Below are 19,689 nucleotides of genomic sequence, written 5' to 3'. Positions count from 1 at the left end.
TCCTCAGACAACTAGGTTTCTGAAATCTATAACTTATGAGTTGGAAACAGATCGAAACTACAAGCAGTTCTTTCAACTGGAAGGCACAACAAAGTAACTTTGTTGATTTTCTTTATTTGCCAGGGCATATTGAAAATTTTGGTAATTAAATTGCAGATGGTCTTACCAAAGAAGGAGCAATACTCCTCTTACCGAACCAAAGTCATTCTGCAGTGTACCAAAAATCTGTATGCATTGGTATAGTTATATAGTCACTGCATAGTGAAAGATGTTCAAAATTTTCGCCGCGAATGTCTTGGCAACATACTTATCTTAAATAGAAATTTCTTCTAATGCTACTCAACATCTTAAGTGTGACCGATCTAATCTAAAGCGTTATTAGTCGTTTTAAATCAGCTAAGCCAAGGAGTTTTTTTATTTTTTTTTGTATACAATATTTTGACACATCACCAAAAAAAAAAGTCTTATGGCGTCAGATCAGGAAGATTGTGCTGGACAATTCCATAGATCTTCGCCTACCTATTCACCGATTTCGAAATATTTGATTGAGGCACTGCTGAACATTGATTTAGTAATGCTGTAGTACTCCATCTTGTTGTATATCATATTTGCTGAATATTGTAGGTTTGGTGAATCAGGATATAAGGTGGTCAAAGTTGGTATGACATTATTATGGAAAATTGCTAAATAATTATCGCCATTTAAATTGCCATAAATGAAAAGGAACCTGTGATATGATCTCTAACAATTCCTGCCATATATTAACCTTTTCAGGAAGTTGTGAATGTTCTTCTGTCATCCAGTATGGATTTTCAATTTACCACTAGCGGCAATTCTGACCATTTCCTTGGTTGGTATCATTTAATAGGGATGCATTTTATTTTGTTTTAATGTTTGAATAATCTATGAATAGCTAACATCAAACACTTGGGCTGTTTTTTGAATAGAACTGTGTGGGTTTTCCTGAATCTCAAGCATAATATTCAATTTGGCATGATCACTTATTACATTGGTAGCTTTATTTTTGTCTGCCATCTGCCTCTCATGTATACCAACTTGCGAAACTCTTTTTCGTTTCATAGTACGCGTGGACAAAACTAGTCTGCAGCGGGTAGCATGTGCCTACAGGACTGTGTTAGCTGCCGATCTGTGGGTTATCACTGGCTGTGTTAATTTACATGTGCTGGCGGAACATTGGAGAATGAGAGACGACTAAGGTAAGACTTACCGAGAGATTAGTTTTAATCGGTCAGTGGCAGGAAGAGTGGGAGGCAACACGTGATGTGGCGGAGTGGACGAAGTCACATTATTATCTGACGCAAATGCTCACAGGTCATGGCTGTTTCCGCAGCTACCTTTTCAGGTTTAGGAGGGCTCAGTCCGATCAATGCCTTTACTGTGTTCTCTCGAATACTGTGACACACACGATGTTGGAGTGTGAGCGTTGGGGGAATGAAAGAGAGAAGTTTGAAAGAGAGTGTAACTGCAGAATGTTTGATTCCGTGAGAGAAATGGTGGAGAAAATGATAAGGGATGAGTGGTGGTGGACACGGATCCACAAATTTATCCGGGAGCTGCTCTCTTCAAAAGAACGAGAGGAAAGGGAACTTTCAACAGATTTTTAAAACGAGCAAGTAGCACCTCGGTGAGGTTTGAACTGTCGCAAGCCGAAATAGGAGTGAATGGCAGCCTCGCTAAGGCAGGAGGTTGAAAGGCTTTGGTGGTTAGTGTGGGTGTCATTTCACCGATGAATTTGTGAGAGAAAAAATGGGAATCGGGTGATAGCTGGGCATCAGGAGAGATGTTTTGCCTTTCTGATGTCTGGAGTGACAGACAGAAAGATGTAAAAAAAATAGTATGCTGTAGTAAATTTTAAAATAAATCTGAAACCATTAATATCTCAGAAATAATTAAAAGATAAGACGAGATATGTCTAGAATATTTCGAGAAATTCAAAAACTAAACAATATACAGGGTGTATTTGAAATATAAAAGTTTATATTGGCCACTGTTACATGGCACACCATGTATGAAGAGTTTTGTTACAAAAATGCTTCTGTATATACCAAAGAATAAAAAACGTATATTTTTTCTTACAATTTAAAAAGTTTTTATTCAAGATTTAAATATTTTTTATAACAAAATATAGATAAACGACAAACGAGCGGGAGTTTAGGTAAAATTTTGATGCAAATAGAAATATTTACAAATTTTACAATATTAACAGTGATATATGATTCCTTGAACAATAGAAGATGTGCATATTAATATAAGCTCAATAATTAAGAAAATAGGTTTTTAAGTAACTATTGCTAAGCTATTATTAAGGAAAGTCTCCGTCAAAAATACATTTTATACAGTACATTTTCCAATTTTTCACAGATCCACAAGTCCTAAACTCACCCACTTTAACAATTTTTTATTTTATTTCTACACTAATAGACTCAGAACCAATCAGATGCTTTTTTACACTTTCATGTTCATATTTTAATGAATATAACAAGCAATTTAATAGTGTATTCCATATTAATCATTCTAGAACTAATGTTTGCCTTTTTCTTTCAGCAACTGGCTGGATCTAAGACTATGAAAGAGAAATTAATTAACTTCTACCACCAAATCTTCTTCCCGTTCTAGAAGGGGTAGCTGGTGCTGGAGATTCCTCTGCTGCTGGTTCCGGGCTCTTTTCTTTAGCATTGAATCTATTCCTCCTACCGGATGATGCGCTCTTCTTGGATGATTCTTTTTCAGAGGCGGCTGCTGGTGGAGCACTCTGTTCTTCTGAGTTGGATTGCACTGGTTTTGCGATCTTATCTAAAAGTTAAAAATATTTTTGGCTTATTGACATTTAATAAAAATCATAATAGAATATTATAAAGTTAACAAAGGCAAAAAAATGTAGCTATACTTTATAGCTGCATTTTTTTAATATAGAGATACTAGCCCCTTCCCATCAGTTGGCCCACCTATGGAATTTGCAGTTTAAGTCGATTACCATAAACAAATTATAATCTGTGTTTTTATAAGTTTCTATATTAATTAATATGGCATTTTTATTAATATTTAATAAAAACATTACCCTTATGGTTTTTTATTTATTTTAAACAATAAAAAAAAGTTCACTAAACCCTGGCTACGCATTCACTTATGTCAACATATGTTGATTATTTCATAATTATGTTAAATCGGAAAAATGACATCAAAACAATAATATTATCAGTTAATATCAAATGTATTTTTTAGTATTATAAAGCTTTTTGCCGTTTGTAGATTGTACAATGGGACGAGGTAATGTTATCAATGAGAAAATTTGTTTAATCATTAGTAGATTTTTTAATTCTGGAAAATCCAATTTGGAAATCGCGAATATGTGCATTAGGTACAACAAAATAAAAATAGACTAAGATGGTCAAATGACTATAACGATTGGACTCAGTCGCAATGGGATTCAATACAATGGAGTGATTAGTCCAAATTTGAAGTGTGTGTTGCAGATAGTAGGAGTCAGGTCATTCGCAGGAAAAATGAAGCTTTCCATCCCGGTTGTCTGAAGAGAAAAGTCAAATTTCCTCCATCTGTCATGATCTGGGGCAACATGTCGTCTAAAGCTGTGAGAAAGTTATATTTTATCGATTGGATTGTAAACACGGATAAATATTTGAATATTTTAAAATAATCTCTTTTACCGATTATGGAACACCGTTTAACATGAGCTGAAGATTTTGTCTTCCAACAGGACGGCGCAGGTTGCCATATCTCAAAAAAGAGTTTAAAATGGATTGAAGAATATGGCATTCTGACCCTGCCATATGACCACTTCTGAAATGAGTTTCTAACAGTCCCGACTTGTCTCCGATAGAGACTTTGTGGCGCGAAATGAAAAAAGCTTTGAGAAAATATCCTGCAAGGTCCGTCAACGAATTGAAGGAAAAATTACAAGAAATATGGGATTCGTTTACATTAGAATTTTGTCAGAACTTGGTAAAAACTATGCCTCGAAGAATTGTGGCTGTCATTAAAAATAAAGGGGATGTAATTTAATGGTAAACTTTCACATTTTTTTTCGGTAATATTACATATTCTATGCGTTTTTTTAAATTGATTATTATTCTGTTTACTCAATAGTTTTCATTACATTATAAAATATTTTCTATAATTAAGAAATTCAAAAATGTTCTAAAAACTTCTAAAATTTACGCTGCGCTTTTACTTTTGTTCTCTAAAATTTCATTTTCTTATCAATCGAACGTTGAGCCAACTGATATGGGAAGATGCTCTTATATAGTTAAGTTTATTTGACATACATTTGTAATTAGTTAAGTTGTCATAAATCATATGTACTTTCTTTTCTTTTTTTATATAATCTACTTATTGCTGGATAGGGTTAGAGCACTACGAGTGAAGGGATAGAGAAGAAAGGGGACGCCAGCACATTAAAATAAAAAATAAATACTAATAAAAAAAATTAATTCAGAGAAAGGCAAAATTATGTTCATTCTGACATTACAAAAAATTAAGTAAGTACAGTATAGGTTTAAACTATTATACTATTTAATAATTCTAAATAATATGATTGTGGCGATAGGTACTGTCAAATGCCAAGTAAAACTTATAATAAACTTCTCAGTACTAAATAGAAAATACTTCAAAAGAAAATTTTATATTACAAATAACCACTCTCAGTTATTTGACTATATTCAGTCGAGACCTATATTTTGTCTTTAAAGCGCCCACTGCAGAAAATCCAGCTTTGCAAAGGTAGGGTATTGAAAGTGACAATAATGTACGAAATGTCCTTGTTTTCTGTAAAGAAAAAGCATCATCCACTTCCGCCCAAAATTCAAAGAGAAATTTACAACTAAATTATCTCTTTATTTTACCGCTTGCAATAAAATCTATGAAGATTTCTTCTTCTACAATAGAGAAGCCTTCGGTAACCAGCTACCAATTTGGCGTTAGCAAAAAAATAAGTTTTAAAATTCTCTGCCAACTAACTAAATGGCTTTCTACTGTCACAAAAACAATTTTCATATACTGTTCTTTTGTATGGTTTGACCATCGAGCCAAACGACAAAAGAGGGAATCTAATCGTTATGAATAGGAGACCAAAATTCATAAAAGTGGTCTCTTAATATGGCGGACACATCCGGAAATGCAAAGGCGCCAAATTTAAATTTTACGACACTTCACAATAATCAGACAGTGGTGTAGGGGTTCTAATTTATCTAATGGAATTAGTACAAAGTTTGAATTTTAATATAATGATTGTTTTAATTTAGAAAATATTTCATGTTTTTTTATAAGGTCATAAAGAGTAGCTATAAAATATTTTTTAGAATGTGTCTTAGACGAGAAAGTTTTATTTAAATAATAACGATAATAGTCTAAAATGTGACACAATTGTTAAAAAACTTCAATATAAATAAGCTTTCATGTGACAGTTGGAACAAACAATAACATAATCCAACTAAATTTGATTTCTTAAACAAGGAAAGAGACTCTCTTTCCTTGTTTAATGTGGCCTCTCAAAATGGCACTTCCCGTCTAACAATATTTTTGCCCCCACTACCTTTACATTCCCTCTTCTGTCTTTTTGCTCGATGGTTTTGATACACCCAGTCACTTGTTGTTTCATATTTCCAATCCAAAGCTTTAACATTCTACAAAAAGTCCTAAGCTTATCATTGGTATCCAACATATGTGTGTTTGCTACTTGAAGTTGTAGATTTAAGGTATTTAATTTCTTACATATGTCGACCTTCTTCTTCTTCCTCCTCAGGTTTTCCCTTTTCTGGAATCGCTTTACCTTACTCTTCATCGCCACCCATTTCTGTTCATCGGGTCTTCTTCACCCAAGCCTTTCTCTCTTAAGTCCTTCGCCAAACAGTCCTTTTATCTTTTTCTCGATTTTTCTCTACCTCTTCTTCAATCAACGTTTAACAGTTCTATCCTTCATCCCACATAGCTTTTATCTCTACGTCTGACATGGCCAAACCATTGTAGTCTTTGTTCTTGAATCTTTTTTTGAGACTGTAGTCACCCCTGCTCTTTTCCTAATCAAGTCGTTTCTGATCCTGTTCCTAGTTTTACCCAACATTTACGGTATCATTTTCATTCCAGCTACCTCCATTCTCCATTCTTCTCCTGAATCTTCTTTACAGGCCACACTTTACCGCCGTACACCAACGCAGGTTTCTACACTGTTGTATATCTTTCCTTTCAGCCCTTCCCTGATTTTTCGATCACAAAGAACCCCGCTCATGTGTCCCATTTTACGTTGTGCTGGAGCTAAAATCTTTAAATTCTCCTACTCGTCCTATTTTTTCTCCAAGCAATTGTGTGTCGCCAACCAATTTTCTTCCCCTCAACCACGTATACTTCGTTTTGGACCTGCTAACCATAAGTACTCCCTATTCAATAGCCCTTCTCTAACACTCCGACTTCTGCTCCAACAGTTCTTTGTTCTCCTCTACTAACACGATATTATCAGCAAAGAGCGTTGACCAAGGAGCTCCCTCCCTTACTTGCTCTGTCATTATATACAAAACAAGATTAAACAGGTAAGGACTTCTCTCATATGTCGACCAAATAACTTAATTTCATCACAAATATAGCATCTCAAAAATATACGACATTCGGGCGGTTGTCCTATGCTAGAAAAGTAATTTCCCCTTTTAAATCATAAGCACCTTGTAAAAATTTCCCATAAGACAACCATCATTCATTTCTTTGCAAAGTGCATTAAAGTTTTTGATTTTGAGGATTCTCATTTTTATATAATTCACTACAGTTACAATCGTCGTTAACACTACGTTGAAACCAGGACTTCTTTGGAAGCCGAAGCCTTCCTGTGGATCATGCAATGGATCCAGACACATTGCGGATATTTTTGTTTCACATGTGCGTTTGGAATGAGAATAGAATCAAAATGGACAAAACAAAGTTTATGATCATTAGCAGACAACATAACTAGGCCCAAATATTAGTAGAGAGGAACACTTTGGGTATGTAGTTCACAAGTTTAAATACCTTTGAAAGTATTATAAATGGCAAACTAGATAGTAATGTATGTAACTGATGTAAAAATAAAAATAAAAACAGAGAATAGTGATCACAAGATCGGCAATGGTAAAATTCCAAAAATATTTACAAGAGATTCTCTGAATGAAGAATTTCTGAATTCGTCGAAGATTTCTTTAAGCTTAAGTCTACGCATGGTAAAATGTTATATGACCTACAATAACCTACGGAATACATAGAGGTATTCAAAATGTGGATATTTCATTATACTATTGCGTATTTCATGGGTTAATCATGCGACTAATGAGGAATTGTTTCCTATTTGGGACCTATTCGTATAATAATAAATATGAGATATTAAGATTGAGGCGGCCTGCGTAGCGCAAGCGGTAGGATGCTTGCCTCGCATGCCGGTGGTCCGGAGTTCGAATCCTACCGCCGGCAAGAACAACTAGACATCTTTAAAAATGTCTATAGGCCCAGGTCGACTCAGCCTGAATAAAATGAGTACCTTGGATAAAACCAGGGGTAATAATAGGCGGTTGAAGCGTAGCACTGGCCATGTTACCTTTCTTGTATACCGTAGGCCCTAGATATAGCAGACTACCCTGCTATACTCCCAAAGCCACGAAGCGGTATAAAATGGGAGACTATTATATTATAGATTGATTTTAATGGGTAGGATAGATGAAGGAAGCGTACGGAACTTGAAGAAGAAGATGCCTGAAGAAGAAGATAGAAACTTGTACGTGAATATAACACTTAAAAATTTAATAAGCAAGAGAATCTTATCTTGTCTGTTGTTTATGTATAGAGAAAGTAGAAATGTTGTATTTAGATATTTTGAGATTCTGATGACACTGCTAATTACTTACGGCATACACCAAAATTCTCGACATTGTATATGTATCTTGTATACTAAATAATGAATATAAAACTTACTGTGGACTACTTGCTCTCTCCTTTTTTTTAAAGCTGCCAGAAGTTCGTCATTGCTTCTAAATGGCCTAACTACTCCAGTTTTAAGAAAATTTTTCTTAGGGGCTTCCGTTGTCGAACTTGGCTCTTGTTCGGCCGGTAACTCCTCATCGTAATCTTCTTCGGCAGCTTCTTCTTCTTCCTGTCAGAAAAAACATATTTTAATGTATTAACAGATAATAAATATCACATTGTAAGTAGTGCCAAGTATAAATAATATTATTCATACGTTTGTTTTAAAAATTACTAAAATAAAAAGAAGTCAAAAATTTCAAGCAGAGATTGTTAGTTAACGTTATAGTCTTTTCTTCTAGAAGGAAATATTATTTAACGAATTTATCAGTCATTTTTTTGCTTTTTTATTAACAAACAGAAAACTTAAAGCAAAAAACAACACATCTAATGCAATTAAGTTCAATTGTTTTTATTATTACATTTATTAATTCATAATATTATTATTAATTCATACTTATTTGACATATGAGATGACATATTTAAACTTTTCTGGGTGTTGTGTTGGTTTTTTTCTTTCTAACAAAAAAAAATATGCTTTTTTATATATCCTTTTCAACTTACTTCTATACTGAATATCTTAGCTCTACAATTCAACGTATTGGTAATACAATTATTATATTAAATAGGGATATATTCTGGCTAACTGATCTTTTCTTTAATTCAGCCCTGAATAAGTGAATAAACTTTATATTTATTCACCACACCAATATTTATAACCGACGATGTTCACCTCGGAAGCCTGTTGAGTTTAATATTTATTTTTATAATAATATAATTTATATAATAATAGCCAATTTGGCTGATGCGATTTTGTTAATAAAAAAAGGAACCATCAGTCTATCATTATAGAAAATATACAAAATAAAAATGCTTACTACTTATTATCAATAGCTTAAATAAAATGATAAAAAGGTTGCCAATGTGAGTCCATAATACTGGTGTATAGGAGATTGGCAATTGTGCCCTACAATTTTATTACAATAAAAACTACCCAAAATTGTGAGAATTGACTATCTCCTATACAGCAGCAGCTTAAATAAACTTACTGTTGCAGATCTTAATTTAAAAGAAAAGAATAATCATGGAGAAACAGAGTAGATATTATATTCATTAATTTTGGTTAAAAATTTTCTGTAGCCAGAATCACAATGAACAGAAACAGATTCCAAATTCTTTTAAGGTTGACACATTTTGATAAAAATAAATATGCTTCATTGATTACCAGAAACCGTTCGACTATGTTAAACATACAGAAATAATAAAATTGCTACAACATGGATTGATAGACCAGAATGACATAAGGTTCATTAAAAACGTGTACTTAAATCAAACAGCATAGGTAAAAGTCTGGAATGAAACTACACAGAACTTTCCAATAGAGAAACGCGTAAGACATGATTACGTTTTGTTACCCTTACTATTCAATCTTTACTCTAAAGCAATGCTTGGAAAGGCTTTGAGAGATAGATAACAATTTAGTTTAAAAATTAGCACAGATGAAACGAAAGTAACACAAAAATCTAGATGAGGTCTCATTGTCCTTTGTCTGTTCTGATATTGCTGGGCATTGGCCCCGCAACAGATACCTGTATCTACAGTGGCACTCAACCTGTTAAGTTGTAGTTAAGTAGTTTTTAGTAATTTTTTTCATCACGTAAACACGTTGCTTTGTCAGTGACTAAGCCATCCCAATATTTACTTTTCACGGTATTTGTTCATTCGTGGAATACTTCTGATATCTTACAAAAGTAAACAAAAGCTTACCACTGGTGCTTGCGTAGTTGTAGTGGTGCTACTTGCAGCTTTTCCATTAGTTCTGCCGCTTAAAGGATTCCTTCTGCTGGTTAAAGGCCTCGCTGGTTTTTTTGGTGGAGGTGCTGGTTCTTCATCGTAGTCAGCGTCATTCTCAGCTGGTCGGGCTGAGCAGAGGGCGGCAAACGTGACTAGACCAATGAATAATCTAGAAAGTAATAATTAGATTTAGTATAAGTTTGATTGTTTAATATTGATTGATACACGGTATTCCAACGAAAATTTATACCCCATAAAATTCGGCAAAACAAATGTTTTGACAAAAATCTAAGAATCGGTCGATTTTTATATCGGAGAAAACCAATTTCTATAAAAAAAAATCTTGCATCTTTAACCCTGTACTAAAGATTGTAACCGTCCACAATTTGTTTAATAGGACAATATCAGACGAACCATAATTAGGGAGGTTTTTGCATTAGTTACACAACCGTTCTTAGCTTTTTAAAATCGATTAATTAGTTATTAATACAAGCCCAAAAAGGTTTAAACTAACGAAAGTATTGTTTGAAATGATCCCCACTAACTTCCATGCAATAATACAATATTCAAATCTAGATTTTACATTTCGTAAGTCCTCAAGAGTTGTTCTTTGACATTCGACAATAATTATTTGTCGCAGTTCTTACGTATTTTAGGATTAAGTTAATTTTAGATGATCCCAGAGAAAAAATCCAATATATTGAAACCTGGAAATACAGCTGGCCAGTATATTGCACCTCTCGAATCAATCCACCGGGCGGGAAAACGCTCCAACCATACGGTCTCCCAAAATTCCGACAAACATTGAGTTTTTGAAGGTGTTGAGTATGAGTTCCCAATGAGGAATGGTATTGCTCCAATAACGACAGTTAATAGTGTTTACTTCTGCATTTAACATAAAGGTTCACGTGTCCGAAAAACGTATATAGTAATGGAAATTTGGTTCTCAAAACTGTAGGCGTGGATCAGGATAATATTCATTTAACTATTAATTAATTAACATACTGTATTTTTAAAATTCTATAAATTCTAGTGTGTAAAACAGTAGAAGCTTTAGATATTTTCTAATAGAGTGAATGGAATCTTGATGCACGGATTTGAGCTTGATATTATTATAAAGAAGAGAAAACACAACCTTAAAACTGTCACGATGGATGGAAGTAAAGTTGGATGAAATACAGAGGTTAAATATCTAGGTCTTACCGCTGGTAATAAACTCGGAAATAATCATAAAAATTAATTAAACCTCTCCTCATATATCTCTTTTCAACCTGCTGCACCCTAACTCCATTATAAAGAAGAGAAAACACAACCTTAAAACTGTCACGATGGATGGAAGTAAAGTTGGATGAAATACAGAGGTTAAATATCTAGGTCTTACCGCTGGTAATAAACTCGGAAATAATCATAAAAATTAATTAAACCTCTCCTCATATATCTCTTTTCAACCTGCTGCACCCTAACTCAAGAGGGCTTTAACTCAAAACACAAAGAAGATTTACAACTAACATAAAGAAACTAGATATACTAAACTTCCTAGGAGAAACAGGACCGTATAGATTTCTGTAGTTTCCAGAAAACCATCAGAAAAGCTAACACAAAGGGGAACCAATAGATATTATAGATCATAACATGATCGTATATAAAACGGCGAGCGAAATGGGGAACAAAAATAAAAAGATATTTTTATAAAGATGTATAATTTATTAGTCATTACAATAATTTAAGGGTTGGAAAATATGTATACCATAACGGAAAGTAAACAAAACTAAATAAGTATATAAGAGTATATTCTAAACATTATTTCATAGCAATAAAATTTTATGGCAATCCTTTTAATATGGCCATAATATAAAGAATGTGCACGCGAATGATGCGCCCAAATTTGGTCTCTCATAAACCTCCCACTTCTTTTAATTCCAGTGTATCTATCGGATGTACTTTATGAGAATTTTTTTATTTTTACGGAAAATGTATTCAAATCCCTCAAGTTACGTCAATGGTTATAGTGCTCAGAGAATGACGTTCCCGCATTGCAAAACAAAAAATTTAAAGCGAAAAACGAAAGACGTCGCGTGCCTAAAGCTCAATGGCGCCAGCAGGCTCTCATCATAAGAATTGACTCAACACTAGAAAGTTGAAACATACATACCTAAACGACCCACGTAGATGCATATTTTTGATAAATTTTGGGTGCAGGTTCTCGTTAACAAAACACAAAAATTACAATTGTATAATGTACGCTTGATTTGCGTAGGACAGGGATTCTCTTTATGAAGGAATGTAATGTTTTATGTGTAAAAGCTGTTTTTATTAAGACGTTAAACTCTCCAAACAGTTTTGAGTATGTAAGTACACAATTTGTTTTCTTGTAATTAGAAAAAAAAAATAACAGCATAATTAACCAGTCATAAATAGAAAAATATAACAAATATTTGAAGTAATTTTAAGCAAAAGAGAATGAAAAAAAAAACAGAAATAAAAAAGCTATCATTTTACATATTCTTATCAAAACGTCCATTAAACAACAATTGCAACGTTTGCACTATTCTGGCAGAAGCAATATTTATGTTCCCTGTGCTGCCCTCTATTAGTGCACATCTCTGTACTTCAATTGGTGTTAAGTCTGGACTATAAAAGTAAATTTAGCTAATAAACTAAAAGCTTTGAAAGTATCAACTCACAAACTGTCACCGGTGGCCTTAGTCGTGGATTAATACGTACCCCGATGAGCATTGCCCCTCCTTAAAACATCGGCGTTTTTTTTCTATTGGCCTAGTGATCTGAAAATGAAACTCTCGGACAAAACCAACAACCCTTCTCACCTTGTGGCCAACAACCAAGTCATAAATTCAAACCAACAGAAGGCCAACGCTTTCAAAACTCACCCTCAACGATCCTAGATTTGACCATGCGCTCCGGGCAAGGATCGAGAAAGACATAACACGACGACCCGCCACCCCCTTCGACCCACAGGGACCACATGATCATCCTATCCTGGCACCTGTGGATCAACAAACTCTCGAAAATTTTTGCCAAGTCGGCAAATCGAACTCACCAGGACCTGACAATATTGCCAGGAACTGCGTGAAACACCTCCCACCGAGCGTCACTTTCTACCTGACGAACATAGTCAATGCCACTCTCAGACTCTGCTACTTTCCATCTCCATGGAAAGTACCCAATACAATTATGCTCTTAAAAAAGGGCAAAACCCGCACCGATCTACACTCTTATATGCCGATTTCACTTCTAAACGTTCTAGCTAAAGTCTTCGAGAGGATCCTCAAGGAGAGACTCGTTGACTTTACTACCAAAGAACATCGAGGCATCTTCCTCGATGTTCAAAAAGCCTTCGACCAAGTTTGGCATGCTGGACTGGTCAGCCAGTCAGAAAACTGCAATATCTGGCACATGTCATGGGGGACGAGCGTTATAACTTGTTGCAATTAATAATGCAAGAAAGAATACCGGAAAGAATTAGTCGCGGAAGAATACGCATCTCCTGGTTAAACAATTTGAGAGCTTGATTTAACTGCACTTCTGCTGACCTCTTTAGAGCAGCGGTATCGAAAGTGCGAATTGCCATGAAGGTTGTCAACCTTCATGACAATTCTAAACCTAAACCCAAAATCCCTTTCCTACCCACAATATTACTGGACCTCTCCAGCAACGAGCTCCCTGATGAATACATTGACATCCTGGAGACAACTCCCCTTTATAACCGTCGCAATAATCAGTAAATGCTCACTTCGAGCTTGCCTAGACAGGGAGGGATCTGTATTCTGTGGTTTTTCAATATCATTGCACAATGATACCTGCCTATTGCAGAGGATACAGCCACAGGTGCCCTCACGCGAATCGCGATTCAATACATTTATTATTTATCAAATTGTATACATACAAATTCACATATTCATAAATATTTTATTAGCAAACAAAATTCTGAAAAGGACCATTTACTCAACAACACTTTCACCTCTGATTGTCCAGGAAGCTCCTCCTCCGAAAAGTTACGAAACCTACCACCAGTGAAACCACACAGCCAGAAAGCCAACCAAACAAAAACAAACCACGTCCTGAAGAGGTAAAAAACCTATAAAAGGACACCAAAACATAAAACAAAGAAAGCCAACCAACAAGAAAGAACACCGAGACAATGCAGTAACTCTCGGCCAGTCTGGTTTCGGCTCCCAAATAGGGTCTCCTGTACCCTGAGAGTCCAATATCAGGGCTTTGCTCTGGTTCTATGAACATTGAGACTCTGTGACTGGACGTTGTCCTCCTCCTAAACTGCGTTTTATTTATCTTTCATGTAAGAAAGATTTTGTATCCACCAAAGATGGAATATACGCAAAGGGCACTTCGAATAAAGTGGTCGAAGTCCCTCTGTAAGGCACCGTGGGAATGGATAAGTAGCCGTAGTTTTGTAGGCCCTTCCTTCCCATCTGATGATAAAACAATTGATAAAATGACACTGGGCTGACAGAGTAACCAACAAGGAAATGATAAAAAGACTGAACGAAAACAGAGCATCTTCATGACAATTTAAATAAAAAATCTACATAGTTTATAAATTCTTAAATTTTTCTTAATTATTTAATACTAGTCTTTCATTTCTATCTTTCAGTATTCCCGGTTTTATTTTTCTCTTATTTTGAGTTAATTTTATAATTTTTGTGTACTCTGTTTACGACTATTTGGCCAAAAACCAGGTCACAGTCATGGAGCGTCTACCCTTTTCGCCAGATTCAGCACCCTACGACTTCTACTTGTTCCCAGGTAAAGGAAATTAATGACTTATTCCCACGGAATACGTCATTAAAAAACGTAAAACAAAAATAGGTTCATCTACTCAACAGCTTGTGGAATGATGTCCTGCAGCACTGATTCGCGAGATTGAAGCTTTGCATGAAGCGGATTACACCAGGAGTAAGGAGAGCACATTGAAGGAAATTATAAAAAGTCGATAAATAATAAAGTTATACTAACAAACTCGGAACTTCAGACAATATAATGCTTAAGGCTCCAAAGGTGTTTCTCCGTGTTTCTTTACCCCACGATAGCATTTACTGGTCTTGTACTACTCTTTAATTTCGACGCAAGAGGATACACTGTCTCCCTTTTCCTCATATAGTTGGTCTTTATTCTAGCGATATGACCTAGTCATTTTAATCTCTATTTTTAAACCGTTTATATTGCTGGTTATCTGTGCATTTCCATAACTCCGTTATTTGTACTCTTACTCTTGCATTTTTTCTCCAAAAGTTCTTTCCATCTGTCTAATCTAACATCTAATCTAAATACATCTTTATTGAGAATCATTCTCGGTTATATAAAGGGCTGTTGGTAGAAAGTCTTTAATATATTATATACTTTTCTTTACTTTTATAGATACTTTTTTAGCTTCATAATCTAAATATAAAAAGTTCCAGCACTTTTGATAGCTTTTCGTAATTCCTAGTTTTGTCATATTTTTGTTTTTTAACATTACTCTTAGGCAGTTAAAATAATCAACAAAATCAAAGATGTATTACTTGTTTTCCGGACTATACGAGTATATTTTATAACCAATATTTTGTTCTTTGCCTCATAGTTTTCATATATTTATACCAGTGTCTACCATTTTCTACCAGTTTAAAAACGGTTTGTTGCTCAATCGGTGTTCGCGTTAATAAAATTAAGTCATCCTCTTATGCAACAAATTGGCGTATGTGTTGGTAGATAGAGCTGTTGGTGTGGATTTCTATTTTTCTTAAAAAGTTTTCCAAGACGAGATTGAAGAAATTTGAAGAAAAATCTGTGTTGATAACGGAACTCTTACGAATATGACCCTCAATCATATTTTGTTCTTTGTGAGACTTTATATACCCATATTTGACGCCTAAACACACCCAAAATAAGGAGATTGCATATTAATAGCGTATTTATTAAATTAGGATAATTAAAATGCAACTCATTTATTTTAGCTCATTATAAATATGTTCTTCCTGTAATTTGCATTACCATAACACTTTTGTTCGATTTATTTGAATTAATTGTCAATATATTATCTAAGACACATAAGTTGCTGTTGACGTTTGAAGAAAAACGAGTTTTTGTCATTATTTAGAAATGATAATTAAGTGTTTATCCCAATAACGTTACTAGGAAATTGACAAAATGGAAGAAAGCAAGGTAAACTTCTGTTTTATAAGAAACCAGTGTTGAATAATTTCTTCGTGATACTGTGCCTATATCACGATATATTGTTAATAAATTCGTTTAGTAACCATAATCTTGAGTTAATAATTCAAATAATAAACTATTTCATTATATTAAAAAAATTATTAAAATTTTATGAAATTTATATATTTAAAAATTGCAATAGACAAATCTTGGATTCTACATTATGGGTCTGTAATAATAGGCGAGTGGTTTACCCCTCTAAGCAGAGCATTAATCCACTAATTTTTTTTGCATTCCTTCCGCAAAAAACCTATATTTTTTTAGTTTTTCCAAATGGGGCCGAAATTATTAACAAATAACGTATAACAAAAAAACAATTCCCCGAATCGCTTCGAGTAAATTTTTTTATATGTATCTCATCGAAATAAATACTTTTTCTAACTTGGTATTTTTTCGAAAAATGTTTTCTTTCTGAGTTATTTGCAATTTTTTATTAAAATAAATGCCTTAATTACTGATTTTTGGGATTTTTTTTTTAACTACTAAATTAATTACAATTCTATAATTCTCTAAAGCTCTAAGAGCTTAATCTTTTAACCTTCAAGTACAAGTAAGAATATTTTGACAAGGATACATGGAACAATATATCTCTGTATACGAGTATTATGATAACTAAGCGTGTACGGTTGCGGCGACACAGGCCCGCAACACGTACGACAAGAAATCTTTGTAAAAACTATGTTTTTAGCTTTATAGAAACAACTTATCATTGTCAAAATATTCTTATATGTGAAAGTTTATTGATTATAAAGATTTATGTAGAATTGTAATTGATTACGTAGTTTTTTAGAAAAAAAAATTCGAAAGATCATTAATTAAGGCATTTTTAACAAAAAATTGAAAATAACTCAAAAAGAAAGCATTTTTCATCAATTCAAAGCAATTACCAAGAGAGAAAAAGTTTTTACCTGGATGAGATACCTCAAAAAAAAATTTACTTGAAACGATTCGGAATTGTTTTTTTGTTGGTTATAAGTTATTTTTTAATAGCAATTTCCTGCTTACTTGAAAAAATTGAAAAAAAATACATTTGAATTTAAAAAAATATAGAATATATATATATATATATATATATATATATATATATATATATATATATATATATATTCCGTTTCTTTGTAGGGGTAAACCTATAGGATATATAAGAAATACCGGATATTAGTGACTGTCAATATAAACAAACAACCAGTTTATTAGGGCTGCATTGCTAAATGGCGTGCCCTCCAAGTAAAGACCTGGCAGGACCCTGGGCTACCTATCTTTCGACATACGCTCTTAACTAAACCTCTGCCCCTACGAGTCCGACACCAAAGTGAAGGTGCCACGCCACGTATGCAAAAATAAACGTTTCGTGGGGCTCCACCTTCCCTGTAGTACCTGTGTTGCGAGTACCTCGCCTACCCGTTATTCCCACACCACGGGCGGGTAGATTCGGCAGGCGGAGGAATTTCCACCTCGCACGTAGACAGGTCGCCGCCGAGGATCTCTCCTCTACCACTCTTGAATCTCCCGGTGGGTACGTGCCCGGGCACCCACACCACGCCTGACACAAGGTCAGGAGAGGTATGTACGGGCTCAGCTCGTTCAACCTCACCAGGCTCTTTTGGAATGAGAGTAGAGTGGTCCCACGAGAGTCTCGTCTCGGATACTAGGAATGTAGACCGGTGACCGTGTCGCTGAAGCGACCGTGTGCGTTTCTACCAACCCGACACCTCAAGCGACGGCTCTCCACCTCCCGATTCCTACCCATTAGTCGCCTCTTACGACAGGCAGGGCTTTCTGACCCCGGCCGTATTATTATCTCCGAGAGCCGGACGTCAGAAGGTTGGCCGGGATGTTAAAGAAACACTCTTTTGACTTTTTGTCTAGCTTTCGGAATTGTTTTACTCCTTTTTCCAGAGGCTGTAATATAGATAAAAAGAATATGTAAATATTTACAAAATATCACAATTCGTCAGTGCAACTTACTAGTCGTTGAGATTATTTATAAGCTTTGAATAACACAAACATAAAATAATGGACAAAATACATTCTAAAATTTTGGTAAGGATAGTAAAATGTTTGTTTATTCTATGACATCTTCTGATGGTGTGTTTTAACTCTGACACATAGGGAACAGAAAGAAAAAACAATAAGATTAAAATGTAATTAGGTGTTCTTGATATTTTATTTCTTCTCAAAAACCAAGAGGCCCATACTGGGTAATTTTTAATTTTTAAACCTGTCTTAATGGTATGCAACCTGTTATTGTGAAGTGAATATGCATAAGTAAATACTTATTTTATTTTTGATGTTTTTCCAGTAAATAACAATAAATGTTGCTCAGTTTATCTATGTCAGACTTTTTATGCAAAACGTACTAGATTTTATGAAATACATTTTCAAGACAACACGTTTTGAATGGTTTTTTTCTTTTGCCAAAATACAGGAATCTTCGAAATTATACTCATGTTTCAAAGTTAATGCATGTTCTGTAAGTGCACATGCATTTATTTTATTGGTTTTTATGTCACTACGATGTGAGATCACCCTACTGTGGAAATTACGGGATGATTATCCGATGTATACGTTGTTACAATTGGTACACGGTATAGAATAAACAACATTCGAAGACTCCTGTATTGTGAAAGGATCCTTTGTTTTTATGTATAACTTAGATACCGTTTGCACATTCCCAGTTGTAATTTTTAAGTCATTAACATTTTTGAAAATGTTAATTATGTTAGGTGTCAGAACTGAAATGTAGGGTAAGGAACCAAAAGTTATTTTAGATGGTATTACTGATGTGTTGTATGTCAATGCCAATTGTCGGACCTAATTATTATGAAGTATTATTATGATTTTTAGTCCCTTGTTCAGGGACAAGGGACTAAAAAAGTTGAGATCTGTACTACTAGAGAACTCCTATCCCATACGGCTTTTAAATAAACTCATTTTCGGTTCTCCTTTTCCTTCGCAATTTTCTGACAAACAAACTTTTCATAATATTGAGGTCTTGAAGATGGAAGGAGTCAGGGATATGTGGCAAATTTAGTGGGTGTAAATCAGTCGACAATATCACGAGTGGTAGTAAGGTACCGAGAGACTGGTCTTTATGAAAGACTAGCTGTAGCAGGTCGGCCAAGAGCAACTACGCATGTGGACAATAGATTTTTAGTCCTTCAGGCTTTGCATCGAAGACATGTGACTGCAAGTCGACTTCAACATGACTTAGCCGAGACTCGAAATGTACGTGTGTCTTCAGAAACTGTTAGGCACATCTTAAGACAGTCTGGAATTAGGGCCAGAGTAGATGCAACTGCCCCGAGACTTACAAGGGAACACCCTATAGCACATCTAACATTTGCAAGAGAGCACGTAAACTGGAATATCGACGACTGGGGTAACATACTCTTAACGGATGAGTCAAGATTTTGTTTATACATGTACTCATAGGTACATTAGAGAAATTTTGGAGATGCATATTGTTCCTTACGACCCATTTATTGGTAATGACTTTGTTTTAATGCATGACAGTGCGTGCCCACACGTCGCAAGAATCGTTACCGAGTACCTTCAAGGGGTAAATTTACAAGTTTTGAATTGGCCAGCGCACAACCCGGACATAAATCCAATAGAACATGTTTGACCTGGTCTTCCCATCTGCACTTCGGTCCT

General features: G+C 34.6%; 1 protein-coding gene across 1 annotated transcript in view; it reads right to left on the bottom strand.

Annotated features, from left to right (window-relative positions):
* Positions 1 to 2,086: 2,086 nt before the first annotated feature.
* The window catches only part of LOC140439268 (uncharacterized), a 74,374-nt gene continuing 56,771 nt past the window's right edge, over positions 2,087 to 19,689 (bottom strand). The window contains exons 2-4 of the mRNA XM_072529081.1: positions 9,778 to 9,973; positions 7,963 to 8,140; positions 2,087 to 2,814 (exon numbers count right to left, since the gene is read on the bottom strand). Of these exons, the coding sequence (XP_072385182.1) occupies positions 2,603 to 2,814; positions 7,963 to 8,140; positions 9,778 to 9,973 (586 nt within the window). The 3' untranslated portion in view covers positions 2,087 to 2,602. The remainder of the gene's footprint in view (positions 2,815 to 7,962; positions 8,141 to 9,777; positions 9,974 to 19,689) is intronic.

The sequence above is a fragment of the Diabrotica undecimpunctata genome, chromosome 4 (genome assembly GCF_040954645.1).
Source record: "Diabrotica undecimpunctata isolate CICGRU chromosome 4, icDiaUnde3, whole genome shotgun sequence".
NCBI classification, from domain to species: Eukaryota; Metazoa; Arthropoda; class Insecta; order Coleoptera; family Chrysomelidae; genus Diabrotica; species Diabrotica undecimpunctata.
Note: the sequence above shows the minus strand (reverse complement) of the source record. Positions and strands in the feature narration are given on the sequence as shown.